The sequence below is a fragment of the Pteropus medius genome, unplaced genomic scaffold (assembly GCF_902729225.1).
Source record: "Pteropus medius unplaced genomic scaffold, Ma_sr-lr_union100, whole genome shotgun sequence".
NCBI lineage: Eukaryota > Metazoa > Chordata > Mammalia > Chiroptera > Pteropodidae > Pteropus > Pteropus medius.
In genome coordinates this window covers 1,796,459-1,819,645 of record NW_024349801.1, presented here as the reverse complement: position 1 = coordinate 1,819,645, position 23,187 = coordinate 1,796,459, and the positions used below count along the sequence as shown (strand labels likewise).

At 47.5% G+C, this 23,187-nt stretch overlaps 1 protein-coding gene across 11 annotated transcripts in view; it reads right to left on the bottom strand.

The window, feature by feature from the left end:
* Nucleotides 1-23,187, bottom strand: part of ANKRD11 (ankyrin repeat domain 11) — a 193,781-nt gene that overhangs the window by 16,558 nt on the left and 154,036 nt on the right. For 7 of the 11 annotated variants that reach the window (XM_039888634.1, XM_039888632.1, XM_039888638.1 and 4 more), the window contains 5 exons: nt 16,673-16,811; nt 4,608-4,778; nt 4,195-4,398; nt 2,685-2,827; nt 231-378 (listed from right to left, as the gene is read on the bottom strand). In XM_039888634.1, the coding sequence (XP_039744568.1) occupies nt 231-378; nt 2,685-2,827; nt 4,195-4,398; nt 4,608-4,778; nt 16,673-16,811 (805 nt within the window). Of the gene's footprint in view, nt 1-230; nt 379-2,684; nt 2,828-4,194; nt 4,399-4,607; nt 4,779-5,247; nt 5,342-14,704; nt 14,769-16,672; nt 16,812-23,187 lie in introns of those variants that run through there. The other 4 variants (XM_039888636.1, XM_039888635.1, XM_039888637.1 and 1 more) reach the window with 4 other exon arrangements.

Sequence of the window (23,187 nt, the reverse complement as noted above, 5' to 3'; positions counted from 1 at the left end):
AGCTGGCAGGCTTTTTGATACTAAAACTCCAGGTCCTCACAGTCCAGAAGTTCTTATAAGTACCAGGCATCTAGGAAGCTGGAATCCTGTGTGCTTATCTTCAGATAAAAGCTAACGTTGCCTCTGGCATCAAAGCAGTACTAGGAGGCCTGCACCCTGTAAGTGTCACATACCCTGCTCCTGCCCCCACAGCCCCAACCCTGCACATGGCCTGGTGCCCAGCCACTGACCAGTTGAGCTCTCCTCACTGGACGTGTAGGTGCCCTTGCCCAACAGGAGGTTCACCATGGTTGGGGAGTTGGCCACTTTCAGCGGCGTCTCGCCCTTTCGGTTGCTTTGCTGAGGATTCCCTCCATACCGCAGCAGCAGCTTCACCACCTACAAGACAGCACAGGTGCGTGAAGGTGCATTCTGAGAAACACCGAATGTGCTACAGTTGCCTATGTAAAACTGCAACCTGTTCAGAGAACCTGTGTTTAACCAGGAAATAGCCCCCAGGTCTAAAGCCAGAAGCAGTGTGCCCAGAGCTGCCTGGCCGGGTCTCTGGACCTGTGCTTCTTCCCCAGGAAAGACACTAATGGGATCCTGGCTCCCATTCTGGGCTCTCTGCAGGTAGAACAGTCCCAACTCCCACAGAAGACCTTCTCCCTTGTGACGAGCTGGAATCTTCTCACACAGGCTCTCCCCTCCCGCAATGATGAGCTCAGCATCCAGTAGGGTCCTGTGGTCATGGAAGGGTTCTGGTAGTTTACGGGGAAGTTTTTTATTGGAAGAGGTTTTACAGAATAGAGGAAACAAAGACCAAGCTTCTGCAAGCAGGTTTATTTTATGTTTTCATTTATTTTAGAAAGTAAGATCATCTCTTCTTTATTTTACATGGGTAAAGATGGTCATGTGAATGACAGAAATACTCAAGGTGACATTTCAACAGCTCTGTTCAGCTCTTTATAATCAGCAACCTGTGCTTCATATGTCCATTTGAACTCAAGTACAAATATTGAATTCAATTTCAACTTTAGTCCAGTCTGAGATTAGAGGATGAGAAAAATCTTTAATAAGGACTGATATAAACTCATTACTCACATATTCTATTTTTATTCAGTAGTTAACAGTTTCTACCTCTTCATCAGGACTATCTCCTATTGCTGCTCTAACAAATCACCACCACCTGCATCTTACAATCCTGGAGGTCAGAAGTCTAAAACCAATCCCGCTGACCCAGCTGACATGTGGTGTTGGCTCCTTCCTTTACATGCATGTAAGGTTCCTTGCAGTTGGGAGACTCTGGTCCTGTGTCTTTTCTGTCTGCCAGCTGAGGACCATCCCAGCTTCTGGAGATTGCTGCATTCCTTGGCCACGGCCCCTGCCTCTGAGGCCAGCAGTGTAGGTCAGGTCTCCCTTACATCCTTCTCCCTCCTGCCTCTGCTGATAACAGACCTGGCCTGGAAAGCATCTCTGGGTCTGCCCAGATAACATAGGATCAATTTCCATCTCATAGTCCTTCACTTTCTACCATCTACAGTTCCCTTACCATGTGAGGTCACAAGTTCCAGGAATAGGATGGGGATATCTTTGGGGCCCCTTATTCTGCCTCTCTGACCAGTTTGCTGTCTCAGACATTTTCCATAATAGAAAGTTTTTAAATAATTAGAAAAGTATAGAGATTCAAATGACAACCCCTTTCCTCCCTGCTTGTTCCTACCATCTACTCACAGCCAGCCTCATTTCACTCATACCTGCCCACTCCTCCAGGTAGGTTTGACAAATTACAAATGTTTTATAAACTTTTTCAGTATATTTCTCTAAAAGGGTCCTTAAAAAAAAAACGAAAAATCATAACACCATTATCTTACATTAAAAGTTAACTATAATTCCTAACATCAAATATATGTGTTCAGATTTCTTTAGTTGTCTCAGAAATCTTTTAATTCAAGGCTCCCTTCCAATCTGCCTCTTCCCTGCAGTGACTTGTCAAAATGTGCTCTTACCACTCTTGATGTTACTGGTTCCCTGGCATCTGCCAAAAAAAGGACTAGGCAGCTGTGCCATTAAAAAGCACTATGAATTCTGATAGCTGTGGTGCATTCTGGTCTACTGGTGTCATCATCCTCACCATGCTCAACTGTTCTGTCTTTGGCCAGGGGCCTCTTCAAGATGGTGCTGGTCATGACTGCAATAAGACCTCACCTTTGTGACCACCCTGCTTTCTGGCAGCATAAGATGCACCAGGCACATCATGTGCATCTCCTGCTTCAGACCTGGAGGCAGCCATTGCCCCAAGAGGCCAAGTCTCCTTGGGGAAAACCAGGCACTGGGGTACTCACTGCTGCTGACCTGGCTACACATCTCAGCATCATATCAATCAAGGTTTTTTGGATCTTACAGAACCAGAGGGACAAGGACAGGGTCCAGCAGCAGCCCAGAGGGCCACCCCCCTTCCTATGGGTATAATCATTCACCTACTAAAATCCAACCACTCCTATATGGCCAGAACAGGGCCTTGTCACACACGCTACGGAAGGTGCTGGTTGTCAGGACTCAGAACAAGAAAGCTGAGATGGGCAGAGAAAACAGCTCTGGTGAGGGGCAAAGATTCACTTTTCAGTTATCTAGCAAACATGAAAGGCAACAAGGACAGAGAGACAGGAGCTACAGAACAGCGCAAAGTCAGATGGGAGGCCCACCTTGTAGTGCCCGTTATTGGCAGCATCATGCAGGGGTGTGTCGTCATCCAGGCCCTTGGTGTTCACCTCCGCACCCGCAGCCAGTAGCTGCTTGGCAACGTCATAATAGCCCCGGTTACATGCCTCATGCAGCGCTGTCCAGCCTGGAAATAGACACTTAGGACATATGTTACTTAATCCTCAGGAACGTTACTCCTGTCTCATTTGAGGCAGCACTCTGAGGATGGTGACGACAGGACAAGGCCCTGGAAGGCTGTCCTCTGCAGTGAAAGGCTGGAGGCCTAGGAAAGCCCCGAATGCTCTTTACTGAGGTGCCTCGTATTTGCTTGGGGATATCGTGCTTATCAATCCTACAGATTAACCACCTGCAGGGATAATGAGGAACAATAACCTGACAAGGGTGGAGGACTGGTGAACAGTGTCATGAGTGGCAGCCTCAGCCTGGCTCATCCATCACTACATGGAGAGAAAAACCTCCTATTTTGGAAACATGCCCTCTGTGGTCACATGGCTGAGGCCACATGGGGAGAACTCTCCGGCTGCAGCCTGGAGCCTCAATCTGCCACCAGGTAGAGTGGTCACACATGTCAGTGTACAAACAGGGGCCTACTTTGTGGACACAATTTTCAGTGCTTTGGAAAATTATGATTTAGGAAAATTGCTTTTTTATTTAAAAAGGTGCTAAATTAGGTTTGGGTCAGACAACCACCAAATAGGGCAGTGGGAAAAATTCTAAAAGGGGGGAAATTCTAAAAGGATTCTGCATGAAGACTGCTTCTCCCATCTTATGTTCTCATTCCACTTTGAACAAACAATTAGAATCTGTTGATGATGCATCAAGGCATAATAGAAGTATTTTATGCAAAAAAGGCAACACTGAACTGCAATGATGAGGCCCTCCCTTCAGCCTGTCCCAGGTCAGGGAGGCATGCTCATTTGTCTTAAATTAAAATGAGAGTCTCCAGGTAACGTTTCTACTCTTAGTAGGCTTCACTGGCTGATAACAAGGTGTTGGAATTGTGGGAGGGTGTCCCTGGGCTGACAGGCACAGAGGCACCCTCTGCTTGAGTGACTTGGATTCTTTCTAAATATGCCAGAGGCACCCCTCCAATAGCCAAAAAGAATGAATCCTCTAGTACAAAATTAGGGGTTTATATAACACAGTAGTGTAGTAGCTAAAAATTCCTCACTTCTCTAAAAAATAATGAAAAAATGATTTTATTTTTAAATACTTTCCAAGAAACTAATTTCTCCTCAGAAACAACAAATTATACTGGTCTAAGAGTGGGGTCTGCCCCATGTACCCAGAACACACCCACAGAACCACACTGGCCCAGGGACTGGCTCTTGCTCCTGCCATGCTGGTCCCAGTTTCAAGGCTACTGCTGCCAAGACAATGATGCTTGTCAGAGGGCTTCACACACCTGGGGAGGCCAGCCTCACGTGCTTCTGTGAACTCGCCTGTGTCATCCCCCTGCTCTGCCATCTCCTGGGTGCTGTAAGCGCTCACCTGCAAAGTCCTTGACATTGACATCAGCCCCCTCACTGATGAGCTCCTTAATGCGTCGGGCGTCCCCCCTGATGGCAGCTCGATGCAGGCGGGTCTCTCCACGCTCGTTTCTCTTATTCACTTTATCTTTGGTTTTTGAGGCAGAGTTAGGTGTCCCCTTCTGACACACTGTCGACTGGGAGGGGTGCTTTGGTGTTGTATCTACTGCAGGCAAAGGAGAGGATAGGCGAAGCGTTACCAGGGGCAGAGCGTGCAGGGCTGGGCCTGGGAGTATTCCTGCTTTGTAGAAACCTCCAGCACCTGGGCTGTCTTTACAAGGGAAAGGGGATGCCTTTCCATTGGGTACCTATCCCCAGGAAAAAAGCCTCTCCAGTGCCAGGGAACACCCACCACCCACCCCCCTGGAGGCTCACCTGGGCTGTTTGCAGACTCCTCGGCTGTCATCTGCATGAGGAGAGCCACCTGCTGGCGCTCGGAGAGGGGGTAGCCGGCTCGGATTCCAGACAGCCCCATGCCAAACAGCAGCCCGGCCTTCCGGGTGACAGGCTCCTTCTTAATCCTCTTCCGCTCAGGACCCTGCTTCTCTGTGAGGTGGTGGAGGAGAGGGGGGAGATTTCATGCCATGGAGTCCTCAGAACCTAGAGCCTTACCTGGCATTACAGAGCCCCCGCCTCCCACCTCACACCTCACAGCGGGTAAGGGAAAGAACTGAGTTGGCAACACTCCTGCTGCCCATTATCACCTCTTCCAACAGTAACTGTGAGACACAATTCCAACACCTTGTTATCAGCCAATGAAGCCTGCTAAGCCATAGCCCCCACCAACCAGTCACTCCACTCCAGGTGCCTCCCCAGACCACCCACTGTGCACGGGGCAGTGGGACAGCTGATCACCAAAGTCCTGGCTCACACAGGACAGGTCTCCATCTATTAAATACACGTATCTATAATTCAAGTCCTCCTTCCCATCCCGCCTCCAAACAGTACAGACATAAAATGGCAAATATAGTTAAGAAATACATAAACAGATCAAGGCCGACTTGTAGTACTGTACCTTTCTTCTTGCTTCTAGGCACCTCCATTTCATGCCATGGCGCTTCGAGGAGCGAACCCGCCTTGTACCACGACATGGACTGAGCTGGAGGCATCTAAAGGCATCAACACAGAGCACTAACAAGACACGATGGAACACCGCGGCCATCCCGTCTCAGCCTCCTCGTAACAAGCAAATTCTCCACCTATCTCACCCGTTACAAAATATCCTGTCAACACTGAACAGAAATGCATTTGCTGTTTCTTTTAAAAGAGGCAGGGGTTGAGAGAGAAAAAAGATAACCCCAAACTCCAGGAACCAGGAGCCAAAAGCTCGCTTTCTTCCTTCACCTCGTCTTCCTGCTGAAGGGAAGTTTGGGGTCCGTCAAGAGCCTTGGAACCCTCCCCCACAGCCCATGCTTTCTGGGTGAAGCCCTTATGCAGAGCAAGATATTGTGGCGTGTTCTAATTCACGGGTGCAAGTTGCAAGCAGGAAAGGAGACGCAGGTCTCTGAAACTCTCCTCTGAGGGGTATTTCCCTTGTTTCCCACTTGGCACACGGGAGGAGCCCCTCTCTCCAGGTCATTCGGCTGGTTCCCTGGCTAGGACTTGACCCTAGAGAGGTGGGTGATGTCTGTGAAACACGGACTAAAACAGGTCACATGTCCACTTTGTCCGCTCCCTCCGAGAACAATATCCTATTTACCACCCCACAAACGTGTCTGTCACTTTCTATTTTCTTAAGAAGAGTTTTTTTATAAACTATTTCTTGATAAAGTTTTTAAAATTGCCTTTTTAAAAACTAATGTTGTGACTTGGTGAGAATGCTGATTCCTGTGTGGAGGTGATAACTCAGACACCGCAGGCCACCACCAGCAACAGTCAGTCTTTAACCAATCCACAAGCACAAGTCCAAGAAAGGAAGTAAATTCCAGAAAGAATGCTGTTTGTTGACAACCAAGGACCCCGACCCCAATTCGTCCCCCATTCTCTCTACAACCTCCTTTCTAAGAGGTGGAGCCTCAAGTCACATCTCAGCAGCAAGGGCCTTCACGGAAGCCTCTGCACAGGACGACAAACTTGAACAGCAGCAGCTCTGGCTCAGTGCTCCAATAAGTTCCAAGAAGCTATGCCCTACTTTAGAGGTGACCAGAAGCCACATTACCTGAATCAGGATATTTGGTTTAAATACTCTGCCTCCCTTCTTTATGTTTACCCACTTGGCCATTTGCTGCTTGTTTATACAACATATTATGATGATGACGACGACGGAGCTTTCCATTGCCAAGGTATAAACAATGACAGAAACTAGACCAGTGGGACAGCCAGACCCACCTCCATAGCTACTCTATATAAGCACAAACCAGCTGACCAGCTCACCTCTACAGAGAGGGTGCTGATGCCTCACCACTGAGGTGTTTCCAACACAGGGTTCTGAGTGTCCACTGTCATCCCCTCAAAGGAAGGTGGGAGGAAGGCACATGTACACTCCCTGCACTCTGCAAGCTCGACCCCACTTCTGCCCAATCTCCCAGAAAGCACTGCTTGGTCTCAAACAGCCTCCAGGCTCTCAGGGGCTTTTGCCCAAGGTGCCTCTGCTGAGCACACACAGTTCAAGAGGCCCATTGCCTCCCCCTCACCTAGGGCTGCGGAGACAGGAAGCTCACTGGGAAGAGGATGAAAACAGAATCTCAGAAAAGCAGTGTGGAGAATTCCCGGTTGTGGGTGATATTTGCTAATCTCACTAAATAAGTTCAGATATAAAAGCACTGCTTCTTTGCTCTGTGTGAACACTAGGGGTGCTAGGTGGACCCAAGGGAGGACAGGGCAAGGTCTAGGTGAGATATCTTTAGGATACACGTGACAACAATTTTAAGATGCCAGAGAAACCAAGCAGGAGGCACCAGAGCCACTGTCTTCAAGCACCAGTGCAGGTAGTAGACTCTAAGAGTCAAAGAGGTGAAGAAGGACCTCCAGGAGCTCAGCCCACACTCCCCGAGTAGGGGCTGAGAAAAGGTGGCCTTTTGTCCAGAGGCCTTTCGGCAGCAACAGAATTTGTCACCCACTACAGACTAGGACCCACTGGTACCCAGCTTGCAGTTTCAAGAAGGGACAAAGGTCAGGTATGGAGTGTGGAGACAGCCACTCGTGCATGGCAGGCAGGCAGGCAGTCCCTCCCCATAGCAACACACCTCACCACCATTCCTCCCTCTGCTTCTGCTGTCACTGAGCTTCAGCAAAAGCAGGATTGTGTCTTCCCTCTCCCCAGTGGCCTCAAGAGCTGTAGGCACTCTTGATGATGCTGAGAGTAGGGTATAGACGCTCTCTCCTAGTAATCAAATAATACCCTCACAGGAGCCTCAAGCTGCCACATATGCATTAAAGGAGCAGTCTTCTCACACGGACCTCACTGGGCTTAAGTGGATGTTTTACAGTGTCCTAACACAGGAAAAAAAACCCAAATGTAATTAGATCTAAGATGCCAATCTCAACAGTGAGGGTCTGAGTTCAGCCAGGCTGTCTCAGTGGAGGGAGAGCCTTCAGAAGCTCTGTCTGCAGAAGGAACCCCTCCATGCTGAGAGGAGGAACTGAAGCCCAACATGCACAAAGGACATTGCTGCAAGCTACAGAAGCAGTCCCACTGCCATCCTCCCAGAGGCCACCCAGCCTGGCCTCACCCACTGTGTTCTGTTGGCAAGGGTCAACCCAAAGGCCAGACAATGTGAAACTGATCCCATGGAGGTGGGAGGCTGTAAAACCTGCCTCCAACCCCAGCTGGGAAACATACTCCCTCCACCAGTGCAATGTTGGGTAAAGGGCAAGAGGAAAAACACTTGGAACAACTGGCAAGCTCCTTTGGTATTCTGCTAATTTTTTGTTTCTAATATCCAACCAGAAACAAAGTAGAATTTATTTGAATTCCAAATGGCCGTTGCCAAGTTGCAGAGTGGAAAACTGGCAGTTCCAGGTTGACAGCCAGAGCAGCAAGTGCAGGTCAAGAGCATGGCTCTGACAGGCCCATCTATAAAACTTCCCCCAGACTTAGACTGGGGGAGGAGGAGAGGGAGGGTTGCAGAAGGGGACCTGTGGTCCGCAGCTTGCACATGAGGTCCAAGGGCTTTGCAGGTGACAGCAGTGTGGAGCCTAGAGGCAGTGTTCCAGGGAAGGTGGAGTGCTGGAAAGCATGGCTGGGAAAAAGCTGGGCCCAAGATCCCAATGGCTGCAGCAGGGCTGTCTTCCTCCTGGATCCTTTCTTCCTGTTCCCTCAAGTCTGTCTGTTGTCTTCCTCACTCCTACTGTGTTCCTGGTATTCCAATGTCAGCTGTGAAACTCCTTTTAGGCTGATGAATGAAAGACAGTCCCCCTGCATCATCTTTAGGAAAACACAGTGATGTGATAGCACCACAGATTTCTACAGCACCTTTATTCTTCCACACGTTCACCTCTCTGGTCTCTGTGAAGTCAGTGTACGTTTCATCATCCCTTCTTGGTATGTGATCACCCAATCGGCAAATGCAAGAATCCCCACCCTCTTCAGGCTGTCACTGGACTTCCTACTAAACTCCTTTTTCCTTATCCCAGGCCTTCTGGGACATACTCCTACACTCTTTACTGCAGCTGTCTGGTTAGAATGGGGCCTTTTCCCAGGGGAGTGGGTGCTACCAAGGGCAGATGGTTCTGAGGGACCTTTGTGTGCAGGAGTCAGTGTCCAGAGCCCATTTCCTCCCACTGAATCTCACTCCCCAGTAGATCTCAGATGTATCCATTTGTCTGAGAAAAGACTTGTCTGAGTTATAGTGAATTCTGGCAGCAAGGACACAGAGTGAGCTTCTGGAGGAAGGTTTCCCCATCAAAACCAGTCAAGAGTGTCCAGTTCTGTGGGGTTGTGGCTTCTGGCTTCCATGCTGTTACCAGGAGGTCAGCTTGCTGCCTGTAGGCAATGTCTCCTCTCCCTGCCACTTTTAACATTTTCTCTGTGCTGTTCGGTAATTTCACCATAAAATACCTATATATGTCATCATTTCTTTCCCCTGCTCGTAATACACTATGTTCCCTGAATTGAAGACTCCTGTTTTCACAGACACAAGATTTTCCCGTCTTCTTTGAGCACTGGTGTCTCCACTTCTCTCCTTGGTTAGATGCCAACATTGAGCCTCAGTCTCTCCTCCACATCAAGTAACCAAACTCTTTCATATTTCCTATCTCTTTTTCTATGCCTTAGTCTAGGCAGTTTCTTTAGTTATAACTTCCAATTCACTAGTTCTTTCTTACACTGTATCTATTAAGCTATATAACCTGACCATTGAATTATAATTTTAGTGATAATTTTTACTGCCTATGTTCCATTTTATAATTTTTAAAACTCTACATGATCTTTTTAGACAGTTTCTTGTTCTGTGCTTGTGTTTTCAATTTCCTCTTTCATTACATTCCCCTAATTTCACATTCTGTATCTAGTCATCCAAGGCATGAAGTCCTTGGGGCTGAACTTCTCTCAAGATAGGTTTCTTCACCATGGTCTGTAGTTTTAACTTGTGCTCATCTGAACTCTGGGGCCCAGGAAGCTGCATGAAAGCCTGTCTCTGGTCTGGGACTGGAGGGAGCGCAAGGTATTTCCAATGGCATATGGTAGCACACATCCAAGTGACAGCCCTACAAAGTGGGTAGGGTGGGTTAGTCTCTAAAGAGACCTCTCGAAAGAAACAAAGTACCTTAGCTCAAAGTGTCCACAGGAATGCCTTCTCATGGGCCTGACTGTGTGAGGCCCTTGGCCTTCCCACTGCTGCCCCAGCAGACTTGCAGCTGGCAGCCAGGGCAGACATGCATCCCAACTGTGACTGTTCTCAGCCCCTGGGGACTTCAGATGCTCATCCATTATGTTTATCATTTACCACTTCTAATTCCTAGGTTTTCCTAGAGAGAGGTTTTCCAGGAAACACAGTCCACCATATTGTCAAAAGGGAAATCTGTAACTCCTAGGATCCACTATAAAATTCTAAGTTGTCAATACCATCTATGTATGTATGTATGTACGTATGTATTTATTTATTATTTTTATTTTTTTTTAGGTGAGGCAGTCCTTGGTTGACCTCACAGATTGCAAGGACCTTGTCAGCTTACAATCCTTTATTTTTTTATTTCTTATACCTACAGCACCTGGTCTTCCTAGGTGGTCTCCCATTCAAAAGTACTAACCAGGCCCAATTCTGCTTAGCTTCCGAGATCAGACAGGATTGGGCTTGTTCAGGGTAGCATGGCCATGGACTTCAATACCATCTTGACTCTACTCCATGGGAGAGCGTTTAGTGGTGCCACTGTGAAATTGCGAAGTTCATCATGGTGTCAGGTAAAGCTCAGGTAAGTATGCAGGAGGTGGGGTGGTCAGGCAACAGGGAAGCAGCTATCTTGACAGCTTCCTTGTGTCTCACTTGGCCTCAGGAGCATGCCTCCCACACCAACCATGTGGCCTAACCTTGATGTTCAGAGTCATAAAATACTTCTGACCAAGAAGCCTGATTCATAGTCCACACACAAGACAGACTATCCAAATCAGGCAGGTAATGAGTTACAAGAGAAACTGTCATGTTTACCTAAGCATTACACTCCAATTCTTCAAATTCAGCAAGATGGAAAACTCCAGGACCCAAATAGAACACTGTCCCACTTAACCAGCGTGGTGGGGCACTGTCTGATGTTTAGGTTGTAGTTGTAACTGGCTTCTCCTTCCAATTTTCTAATTTGCATCAACTTCTTTCTTTCCTTTTTTTAGAAATTAGCAGCACTGATCTTTTTTTTTTTTTTTTAAAGAGGGTCTATGTGACTCAGCCAGTCTCTACTTCTCTAATCTTAATCTCCTTTCTCCACAGGAGCAGTTGGGTCCACTCAGATATCTCCTCCTCCTGCAGTGTAGGTGGAGGGCTCTCCCAGTTCACTGGCTGCATGACCTCTACAGTTGGGTTTCTTCATCTCTAGGTGAGGCAACGATGGTCCCCCTGTTCCACAGGTGTGTGGAAATTTGATGAGGGCTATTGTGACCAGGAAGCCAGAATATAAGAAAGTGATATCAGCATAAAGAGCCCAGATAAGCCTCCAAAACAGTTCTTGTCACTTTCACCACATAGAAGCATACTGAGAATTTTAAAAATTTAAAAAAAAAAAAAAAATCATAATTCAAACCTGCAGCTATGCCTGAACTGTGTGTGTTAATACTGCTAGTCCCAGGACCTGCCTGCATAGGCCTTCGCCCCGACCTTGAGAGCAGCCATCAGTGGAGTGGCTACATCCTGGGCCAGACTCCTCCCAGAGCTTGGAGTGCTTGCTGTAAACCCCCCACACACAACTTCATAGGTCAGGACCATGAACTCCTCAGTTTAGAGCTTTACAGATAAAAACATTGAGTGGCACAGAAAAGTAAGAAATAGAGTCAGAGTCCCAGTGTCTCACCAGAATGAATCCAGACAGGCTCTCGTGCCTTCCTGGTGCCCTCCCTTCTACAGGCTTACCTAGTCTACTATACTCTCCAGCATCCTCACGACCCCGCGAACTCTAAGGGGAGAACTAAAAGCTGTGCCTCTTCCCTGTGCTGACTTTGCTTTGTGTACTGTCACTGTAATCAGTTGTGGTTATGAGCTGGACTACATGAGGGGTCCTGGGAGTTGTGGGGACCTGACTCACCTATGCTATTTTGACAGCATGGGCCTGGCTACCTGGTGAAGCACACTTATAGGGGCCCTAAGGGAGGCCATGATACCCCGTGGACTAACACCTTTTCTGCAACTTGGGAAAATTAAATTTTAAATAAGAAGAATCTTCCTTTGCTAGTCCAAACTCCCCTTTATATAAGAAGAAACTGTTCTTCAAGTTTTAAGAGGAAAAGTCATTTGGAAATAGCCTGACCAGAGGTCAATCACATGGAATTCTTAATTATTTGGAAATATTTTATTTGGATGTGCTTCTTCATGAGTGACTGCTCCTGGTTCTTCAGATAAACTGGGCTTTCACATTCACATTCTGACCACCATAGAAGAGGCATATGCTGGGTTCCCCTCACCTCCTTCTGCCCTGTAGTCCCACTGGCTGCTCACCAACATCCACATGCCATCTCTTTTCTGTGTTAACAGAACTCATCTTTATTTCATGGCAATGGCAGGTCAAGAATGGGCAGAACCCAAGTGTAGACATACGGTGTGAGGTAAGAGCCACAAAGAAGTGGGCCCAGCCTGCCCTTCTTCTCGACTCTGCTTTGAAATGGGATGTGATCAGGCACTCAGTGCAGACTGAGGCAGGGCTTCTTCCTATATGTGGAGAAAGCATCCTACCCCAGTCCTAGCTTTGAGAGTCTTGTCAGAACACAGCAGTATCACTTTCCCATGGCACTGCCTTGATCTCTCTCTGCCAGTCCAGCACTCAGTGAGCAAGTAGGAGAAGCCCCTTCACAGTCATGCACAAGTCACCTCCAGTGCTCAGCAGGGCATGGTGTTGAGTTCCAAGAAGTTTGAACTAATGTCGGCAGAAATAATGTCTTCCTTTCACAAATAGGGGAATGCCCTGGATAAGTCACAATAGCCAGCCCAGCCTTTTGCCATCTTACAGAACCAGGGTGATCATGATTTCAGTAAATAGGTGAGTGTTCCCAAATCACAAACACTGAATGAATGAGCAGTTTAAATTTCAGCACTGATGAACAAACAGCCTAGGTACCAGAGACAAGTCTTATTCACGACGTAGAAGCAAAGTAAGAAAATCTTAATTTTTCCTCATTCCAAAAACATATTCAGATGTTGAGAATAGGCAGCTGCCAGCTCTTCTGGCAAAGCCGCTCTCAAGAGGGAGACCACGTGGCCTCTAGCGACAAGCAGGGCCCACCTGTGGATCCAGGTAGGAAGCAACAGGCAAATGTTCAGGCTAAGAGATGGAAAACTGTAATGGAGCAAAAATCTTATGTAGGAAGACTTAAGAGAGTAGGTAATCATCTAAACCGACCTAAAGAGTATTTATGTATATAATTTTTTTTCAAGTTGTGAAGAAATTGAAACATGTAAAAAGTAGACAGAATAGTATAATTTCAAGCAAGTACCAGACATTATATAACTTCATTGTGAACAATTAAGTGGCAAAACGCTTTACACCAAGAGCAGCAGCAGGCAGCCGGGAAGGCTGAGCCTCCTCAGATGACCTGCCTGGGAAAGAATGTCCTGATGGAGTGCCCTCCTCTCTGATGGAGGGGCTGCCTCCTTTTGAGGCAACGGGAGGAGCGGGCTCTGGGACTGCTTGTTTTTCCTAGACAGCCAGACTTGCTTCAGGCCTAGGCCGGAGGAGCTGAGATGCAGCATGTGTAGTCTGCACCCAGACCAAACAAAGACCTGGTTCTGGCGAGAGCTTTTGGAAGGACACAGAAGCAGTTCCTGACACATGCTCATATTCACCTGGACATGAACTGTCCAGGGTGCTATGTGGACAGCTAAAATGACAAACCACCTCAGGGTGGACTGGCTTTGATCGAGCTTAGACACGCAGAGTATTTCCAGCTTTCGCCACAGACGGAGCCGTGTTGTTCTTGGCAAGCCGCCCCCAGCCCTGACTAAGCGCTGCGGAGGCTGGCCTCCTGTGGGCTGGGTCACGTGCAACCACTCCTGCGGGTCTAGGAAACAGGAGAAGGTTCTTAGGCAGTGGTCTCTGGAGGGGGCTCATCAGCCTCTCCCCATTTGGGGCACAGTCAAGGAAAACATTTGCCACTCAGAATCCCATTTTCTGAAACCTTCTGCTGAGTCCCCCTTACAGGGAGTACCGGACAGCATCCTCCCAGCAGAGGGCGCTGAAGGAACAGAGAAGAGCAGAACACATGGCACCCTCATACCCAATACCCCTTCAGGTTTGTTGCTCCTGAGGACCCTCCCTCACCCAAGGAGACCAGCATCTCCTTATCTCAGTCACTCATCAAAATTAATCATTCTCCCCTGTGTATCTTCTCCTTCCTCCTGACAGATGGAGGCACAGCCCTGCAGCAGGGCAGCCAAAAGTATATGCCTCTCAGAGAAATGGCCTCACTCCATCTAACTCCATTTTCAAGCAAAAAAATGCGCCTAGGGTTAGTGCAGAGTTAGTGCCCAGCTCAGGTATCCTGCTTACCAAGAAGTACAGGTAAGAAGAAGACAGGTAACCAGTAAATAACTATAGTGTGCAGGGCCAGCAGGGCCCGGGCAGAGGGCCTCCCACTGCTGTGTGTGGTGCACACAGATCAGCTAGTTTTAGAGGCTCCTGATATAAGCAATGCCTGACATCAGAGTCATCTCACTGGAAAATCTAGCTTTGTTACAGTAAAAGAGCAGGTGTGTAAGAAAATTACATATTAAAATCATCCCCCAACAGGAAAATAAACATAGGAGGGCAAATATTATATTTCACATATATTTAGATTTTTGTTAATACAGTCTTTGCTTAGAAAATTCTATTTTCTAAGTGTTCTTCATTTTTCATACCTCACAGTGATTTCCTGTGTGCCCCAAGTATCTTCTAGATGCCCCAGAGAATCAGTGTGGACACCTGCTGAGATGATAACCATCAACAAATGGAGCACGAAGACCCCAGAAACCACCAACACAATATAATGGGCCCAGCAAAGACATCCTACCGACCGGACAGGGCGAACAGACAAGAACATCTGCCCCAGGCACGCTCTGGAGGAATGCAGCAGCATCACCTCTGCTCAGACAGCACCGTTCTCCTGGGAGGTAGATGTTCTGATACTCTCCTTAACTCTGAAAGCAAGGCTTTGGGGACTCACAGGAATGTCCCAGTGGTCTGACACTAACCTGCAGACCCCCACCATCCAGAAAGCCAATAACCAATAGCAACAGCACACCCTCTACAACTAGAACTGGCACAGGCACCAAAAACAGGAGAGGATGTCCAGGTCTGGTCTGATCTCCTCTGGACCTAAAGTCTGAGACACAGAATCCCTGTGAGCCCCTCCATTCTGCCAAGAGCCCTGTGTTCACACGAACCCACACTCCCTCCCTCTGCTCTGCTGCTCATCCACAGAGTACTGGCCCCCTCCCCACCTTGCACGCCCACCCTTTCCCTTGCCCAACATGCCTGCTCAGTGACAGGAACCATGGCTTAGTCCAACCTTCGTGAAGGATCCTGCAGAACTCATGCCATCTTCCTCATATACCAGCTGGCAAAACCAAATCCACTTCACTGGCTTTTAACTAAAGTGTCTGCCCAGCTATGGTGAACCTGCTCTCTTTGTGATCTCTTGTAAAGCTTTGAACACTCATTTCCAGAATGTTCTCTCTGCCATTTCTCCCAATTACCTTATACTTTTATCTTATTTCAGTACCTGACACAAATCCTCATATGCAGGAAGCCCCCACCCACACCCCATCCTTGCAAAGCCTCTGCTTCCTGTCCTACGGCTTCATTCCGTGAAAGCCAGGGCCCACCCAATAGCTCTGCAGGTTTCCAGGCCCTGTGGCCCTCTGTGTGTTCTGCGCCCCTTCTCACCCCTGGCTTGCAACTGGCCTACAAGTCTGCAGAGCAATCAGATGACCAGCAGGCTGGGAAGGCCCCTAGGCACCAGGATCAAGAGGAAGAGAGTGCTGACCAGCAGGAGGGAGGTTGGGTTACTACCTGGTTATAGCACATGTCCCAGTGAACAGCTCAAGATGGAATCAACTTGAAAATGCACACACCACGTATTACTAACCCCTCACGTGCACACACTCAAAGGCACAGAGACATGCACGCATACATGCAGACACGCACAAATGCACACACTTGTGTAAGCAACATGCTCACACACACGTACACACTTCCATGCACGCATAAACATGTACACACGTGCACACAAATGTACACACACACTCACATCCAGGGCCCCTGACACAGAAAGACTGCACTGGCTCCTGCTCATTTTCAGTGGTCCCTTTGGCTTTTATTTCAAACAACTGGGTTTAATATGTGCTTTTGTAGCCCTGAGGGAAACCATGTTTATCCTCCAATGAAAAATTTTCAGGGGACTAAACAGAGCACAGAGTTGAGTGCCTGGGAGCCTCACAGCTAGATACACACTAGAAAGTCCCCTAGGTGTGCTGGGGACTGGGGGAGCATTTCTACTTTGCACATTTATGCAAATATTGTGTGTGTAAATCTTTCCTATCAGCTCCGAGTCACTCTGAACATCAGGAGAAGGAGCGATGAGGCCTTGCTGTAGGCTAGCCCCTAGATCTGCAGGAGGACTTCTCAAATGGTCTGGGGACACTACCCCAGCCAAGTCCAGTGTCAGGAGACCCCTGAAGGATGAGGGTTAAAGACACTTTCTGTGGAAGAATCTGGCAGGTGTGATGTGGGACGGGGCCAGGTGATGATGACCCGGAGGCAGTCAGGAGGGAGCAAGGGAATGGGAGACACTGGGAGGGGCACAGGCAGCACCGGGTGCCAGGTACCTGTGTCCGAGTCCTTCTGCTCTCCATTGGCCCCCACGGTGAAGGGCAGCTTCCGTTTAGTCGCTCGCTCTCTCACCTCCTTCCCTCCATCACTGCGGTCCAGTTTTGGGGTCTTGGTCAGAGAAACTTTATCTTTATCCTAGAAAAGAAAGTGACACTTTCAGACATCATTCTCAAAATAAAGTCTCAAAATCCTCATGTCTACTATGGTTTTATGTGCCAGTTAAAACAAATCTCTTATTTGGGCAATTGACAGCCCCCCTATCTTCCAGACTCAGGTGTGCACATATGGCTTCACTCTGTTTTCTTCCCCAGGCCAGATAGCCCCAATTGCCACCAGGTACTTCACGAACCAGAGCTGAGGCTGAGCCCTGTCCATGATCCCACACAGCCCTACTTCTTGTCCTAAACCCAGAGGAGTCTTGAGAAAAGACTTTTGTTATGGCTAACAAAAATGAGGAAAGCAGAACATACAGAGACAGATGTCTCCAAACCCATTTTCCCAAGGAGAGATCTAATAACGAGGTACTAGAGCCTCGAAAAGGGGTGTGAACAGGTAGAGTCCTGATTTCCACCAGAAACTCTCCCTGTAGAACAAAGGGGTCCAGCTGCCCTGCCTGCCCACCCGTGAGTACATCAGTCCCAAAGATGCTGCTCTTCCCCCTTCCTTGTGAAGGGGTTGGGCTCTCTTTCTTCCCTGTCTGATGTCCCCTGCATGGCTCCACATGGCCTCATAAAACCCCTAGGTGCTTGTGCTGCTTCCAGGCACAGCACTGTGGGGCTGTCTTTAGGATAGATCCTGCAGGCCAAGCATCAGTCCCAGAACAGAACCCACAGCTTCAAACCTGGTGCAGGTGACCCACTCCAAGGCAAGAGCTAGCTGGAGAGTTGGTGGGGCACATCCCCATAATCTCCCTTCCTTGCTCTAATCTCAGGGCTGGTCTCTCCTGCAAGGTAAGGACCCAGAAGCCAAAGTTCCAGCTTCGACCGGACCAGCTGGCCAGCCTTGGGCAAGTATAGCACTGTGTCTGTCTCGGTGTCATCATCTGTAAAATGGGAGACAATGCCCACTCAAGAGGATGAGGAGGGCTCAGTGCATGCTGGCCGTGTAAATTCAACTGTTCACCATGCAGTGCTGTACCACATGAGGTAAGGAGGTCACCTGTGGAAATGGCAGTATGCAGAGCCTTAGGAGAGGGGAAAGGGTAGGGCAGCCCTATCTCAAAATGCAAAAGGTGCGTGGGTGTGTGTGGAGGTGGGGTGATGAACTGAGCACTGCCTCGCTGGCTATAGCAACTGGATATCCTGGATCCAACCCCTCAGTGGACAGTACCATTCTGAGTAGGGGTGCTCAGTGAAATTTTCTAAATTCTAACCAACTCTTTGGCTCATTTGCTCCTGGCACACACAGATTGGGGTGGGTAGAGGCATCAGGACTCTAAACTCCCCACCCAGTCCACAGTGCATTGAGAGACTCCAGGGAGGATGTACATCGACCCTGTGTAGTACAGGCAGCCTACACACAGCCTACCCCACTGGTCAGCAAAATTGGTACACTGTGGAAAACAGTACTGTTACACATATATGCTCCCTTCCCCACCAGCAAACTTTCTTTCTGTTATTTCCCCCAGGGAAGCTGTTGGTAAGCATGGTACAATCACAGCCATACCCCCATGCCACCCATGCTGCCCTCACAGCCCCAGAGCCCTTGGGGTGCTCCCGGGAGGAGGCAACTGCCAACACCAAGCACCACTGCATTCCCATTTCCTATGGCCCTGATTGTCCTCCAGCCTGATCAGCCTCAGCATCCACCAACCTTAGCAATTAATGAGAAACACCCTCAAGTGACCAGGGAGTGCTCTGCCAGCTCCAAGGGCATCTGGAGTATAAAGAAGGGCCACTGGACAGAGCCAAGCCATGGACAATGCGGCTAGAATGAGGAAAGACTCCTGGAAGATGGAGCCACACAGGTGCTAGATATGCCATCTCACCCTCCAGTGTACCTAGGGTGTCAGGAAATAGCGATGTCTGTCACTATCTGCACCTGTGACGCCAGCACTGCGAGAACAGAACCCACCAGCAAAAACCTCAAACTGTAATAATCACTTGCCCACCAAGAAAACTCCTGGCCCAGTTGGTGAATCTGATCTATGGCTATATAAAAAAAATATATAAATAATAATAGCAATAACAAAGTATTCTGGAATGCAAGAAATTCAAACATTAATGTAATTCACCACATGAAGAAAATAAAGAAAATCATATGATCTCAATAGCTGCATAAAAGGCCTGTGATAACATTCTACACTGATCCTGAAACGAAATCTCAGCACATGGAGAGAAGGAACCCTGACAAAGGGGACCCAGGACCTGACAGCCGACACTGCTCAGGTGCAGAAGACTAGGTGTTTCTCTGAGAGTGGGAGTGAGGCAAGGGTGACTATAATCACATTCACTGAAAAACAATTTTTTTTAATGAGCAAAAGATCTGAATATGCACTTTGCAAAGGAAAATATCTGTATAGCCAATTAATATCTAGAAAGGTGTTCTGCATTAAGAAAAACACAAATAAAACCACAGGATACCACTACACACCTACGAGCATGACTAAAATCAAACCATTACCACCAAATGTTGGCAGGAATGTGGGTCAACCTGAACTCTTGCATCTCTCGGGACTGCAGAACTTGTACAATAACTTTGACAAACTATTAAACCATATCTACCATTGAGGAAAATACCCAATATACATATCTTCATGTCATTACTCTGTTATATCCCAAACTGTAAAGAACCCAAATGTTCCTCAGCAGAAGAATGGATAAATAAATTAACGAACATTCATACTACACAGCAATAAAGAGAACTGATAAGAAAAAAATCTGTAAATCAGATGTAATAGTGAAAACCTGATCCCCGCATGTAAATCCCAACAGTGAAAACTTATCAACAGTGATAGATGTCAGAACAGACAGAAGTCACTTCTGTCAGAAGTGCTACTGCAGACTATTACACGGGAACTCTCCCAGGAGACTAGCAATGCTGGTATATTTTTATCTGGATGGAGGTTATCCCACGTTTTAAAAACAAAATACAAGATGTGCATTTTATCCTTCACTAAAAAGTTCACAAGAAGTTTTAAAATCCCAGCTCCTCACCTTACTAGCTGTACAGGGAGAAGCAAACACCTGCAGTGCACCTGGAGTGCAGTAGGGGCTCAGCCCTGAGCCATACAGAGGGTGCACAGTTCTCAGGGCAGACCTGGGTTCAGAACCCTGCTGAGCAGCTGGGCTGGGGGCAGGGCTGAGCTGTCTTTACTAGTAAAATAAGAATCATAACAGGAACCAATTGTACACATTACAACATGTTTTTATTTCCTAAATGCTAAAAGATAAAAGAACACCTGAAACAAATTCAATCTTATCAGCCACTTCCATGTCAGACCCTAATGTGCCATAAAAACTGCCAGGGCAGTAACAGCTAGCACAGGACAACCAGGTGGTGACCCAGTCAGCCAGTGTCATCTCATGTATCATTACAATAAGCCTGAGGAGGGGTCTCTACACGCATCACAGAACAAAGAGGAAGGCCAGCTTGTAATCCGCCACAGCCCCACGCAGGGGGAAAAGTTGTAATAATTGTTTGGAAGATGGTCATAAGTCCACTTGACACATTCGCCCTGGAACTATCTTAACTATGGTAAACTCTTATCTATAAATGACCAACAGTGAAAGAATCCAATAGGAATGAAAATTATATTAGCCACTAAAAACAACATAAATATGTCAATCTAATTGTTCCACCTCCATTTGTTGAAAAGATTATCCTTTCCCAAGTGAGTTGCCTTAGCATCTTTGTTGAAAAGCATTGACCCTACATGTATGAGTGCCTGTCTTAGGCCAATGCCACACTATCTTATTATTGTAGCTTTATAGTAAAGACTGAAATCAGATTATGTCCTCCAACTCTGTTCTCTTTCAAAAAGGTTTTGGTTATTCTAGGTCCTTTGAATTTCCATATGAACTTCAGAATCAGCTACTTAATTCTTACCAAAAAGCCCACAAGGATTTTGAGTGGCATTATAGTGAATCTATAGATCAACTGGGGGAGAAATGGTATCTAAACAATATTAAGAGTTTTTTGATAAGTAAACATGATGTTAACTCTCCATTTTTTTAGGTCTGCCTAATTTCTCTCAGCAATGTTTTATAGCTTTCAGGGTATAGGTCTGGCACATCTTTCATCAAATCTATCCCTAAATAATCCATATTTCTGACACTACTATAAAGTATTTTTAAATTTTAGTAGCCGATTGTTCATTAATAATATTCAGACACATATTTTGCATACTGGCTCTATATTATGTAACCTTGCTAAGCTCACTCCTTAGTTCTTGGAGCTTTTGTGTAGATTTCTTAGGATTTTCTCCATACATGATCATGTCATTTGGGAGAAAAAATAGCGTCACTCCTTTCTTTCCAATCTGTGTGTCTCTCATTTCTCAGAGGTCTGACCTGCCTTCATTTGTGAAATTGGATTTGAACATCTGAGGGTGTCATCATTTGCACAATAATGTCTAGTGAGTGCCCAGCATATACAGCATTGTTAGAACACAAAGTGGCTCCTCCTGAGAGCTTACTCATGATGGGAGATCACAAGACAAGCAAATGCAGGGGTGTCAGAGGGGAGTTAAATACTACAGAGGAGGATCACATAGTGTAAAGAGCAGAGAGGGTGCAGGGCAGGCAGGTGCTGCTCAATTTAAATCAGCAGTTGGAGAAGCCCTTGTAGGTAAATGAGCAGACACTTGTAAGTGATGTGCAACCTGCTCTCCAGCTCCAGGACTGGTCTGGGAGTAGAACAGGCCCTGAGCTTGGCACATCTCATTTCCTCTGCAGTTCTTCTCTATTTCCCTCTGCCCTCGCAAAATAGACAGGCAGGCAGGCAGGCAGAAATCCCAACAACCAAGATTCTCTAGGTCAGAGAGACCACAGGAGTCCATCTGACAATAATCTGACTTCACTGCCACCAGAAAGCCTGTCTGAAACCTGAAAAGAGCCAACACTCTCGGGGGCCTAAGATCCATGGTAAGTGGACCCACCATCATCCTTTCTGTGATTTCATTTTTGGAACATAACCTTCTGTTTTTCAATGGATTTCTTTTGGAATCTGCTCCCAGAACTCCCCCAGGATCAGAAGGAGCATGAAGATCTACAGTCCCGTGGACTCCGTTTACTGTGGCCTTGTCCAAGAACTGCCCATAAAACCACAGGAAGCAGCAGCTACAGGCCAAGGCTACATCAATCACGCCCTTCCAGCTTCAAAACTGAGGTCACTTATATAGTTACTCCTCTTGGATGAAGGTGGCCAGATCACGGGGTTACAGCACCCCCACTCATAGGACTAACAAGGCCACCTCTGGAGACGGGCCTCATCCCCCAAGGAGAGGTTGGCCTGCTGGCCTTCAAGGAGGCTCAGTGTAACTTCTACAGACCAGCCCTGAGGGGTTTCCTCTAAGAACAGTGGGGTTAGATGTTACAGCTTGTGGTAACATTGTAGCCATACAGTTCTCAGACCAGGACATTCACCATGTCTCTGAAGGGGTCATTAAAACAGGGGGCAAGTGCGCGCCCTCAGTGTTTCTGATCTCCGTGCGTTCCTAAAAGGTTCCCAGGTGATTCTACTGCTGGTTACCTGAGAACATACTTTGAGAACCACTAGTGTATCGCAGAAGAAAATGAACTTCGCTACCATGTAAACTTGGAGTAACCCTGAGCTTTTGGGCAGGTCTCCTCTGAGAGGTGTGTGAAAGAGTACAGAGAAAAGGATCTTATGTGAAAGAGAGAAAGGTTGGTGTGAGAGGGCCCCAGCATGGGAGTCAGGGGGTCATTTCTCACTGGCTGGCCTCATACCATGGCATCCCTTGGATTCTCCGCACGTTAACACCCTCAGCCACAGAAGGGCTTGCTGGTTCCTTCTCAGGATCCTTCCAGCTTGGATGTTCTGGGATTCTGTGGTCTGCTGCGGGGGAAACAGCATTTCCTGGGCAGGGTCCTAGGAGGAGGCCTGGAGCCTCCGAGGAAGAGCTTGTCAGCACTAAGTGCCTGGCTCCATTATGTGGCATCTTCAATGTCAGAATTTGTCTCCCTACATGAGGAAAATGTCTGGTTTCATTTTCGGTAGTTTAAAAAAAAAAAAAAGGTACAAAGCTACCTTACTGATTTAAAAAAACCAAAGCAAATCCACATGTCCTGCGGCAAACATATACCTGCTGCTCACAATGACCACACCAGAGCCAGTTCAGTCTACTCAAGTCTCTATTCTTCTCAAGTAAAAGAAAACCATGCAAACCAGCCCAGAATAAGCCTCATGTTAGAAGACGAGGAGGAGGCCTGCCCACTGCCCCTGGAACAAGTGCCCACAAGGCCCACGCAGCTGCCATCTCCCAGGCTGGCACTATGTATCTTTTCCAGTGTTGGCCTCAGTTGGGAAGCCCTTCTGGACAGGCCTAGCC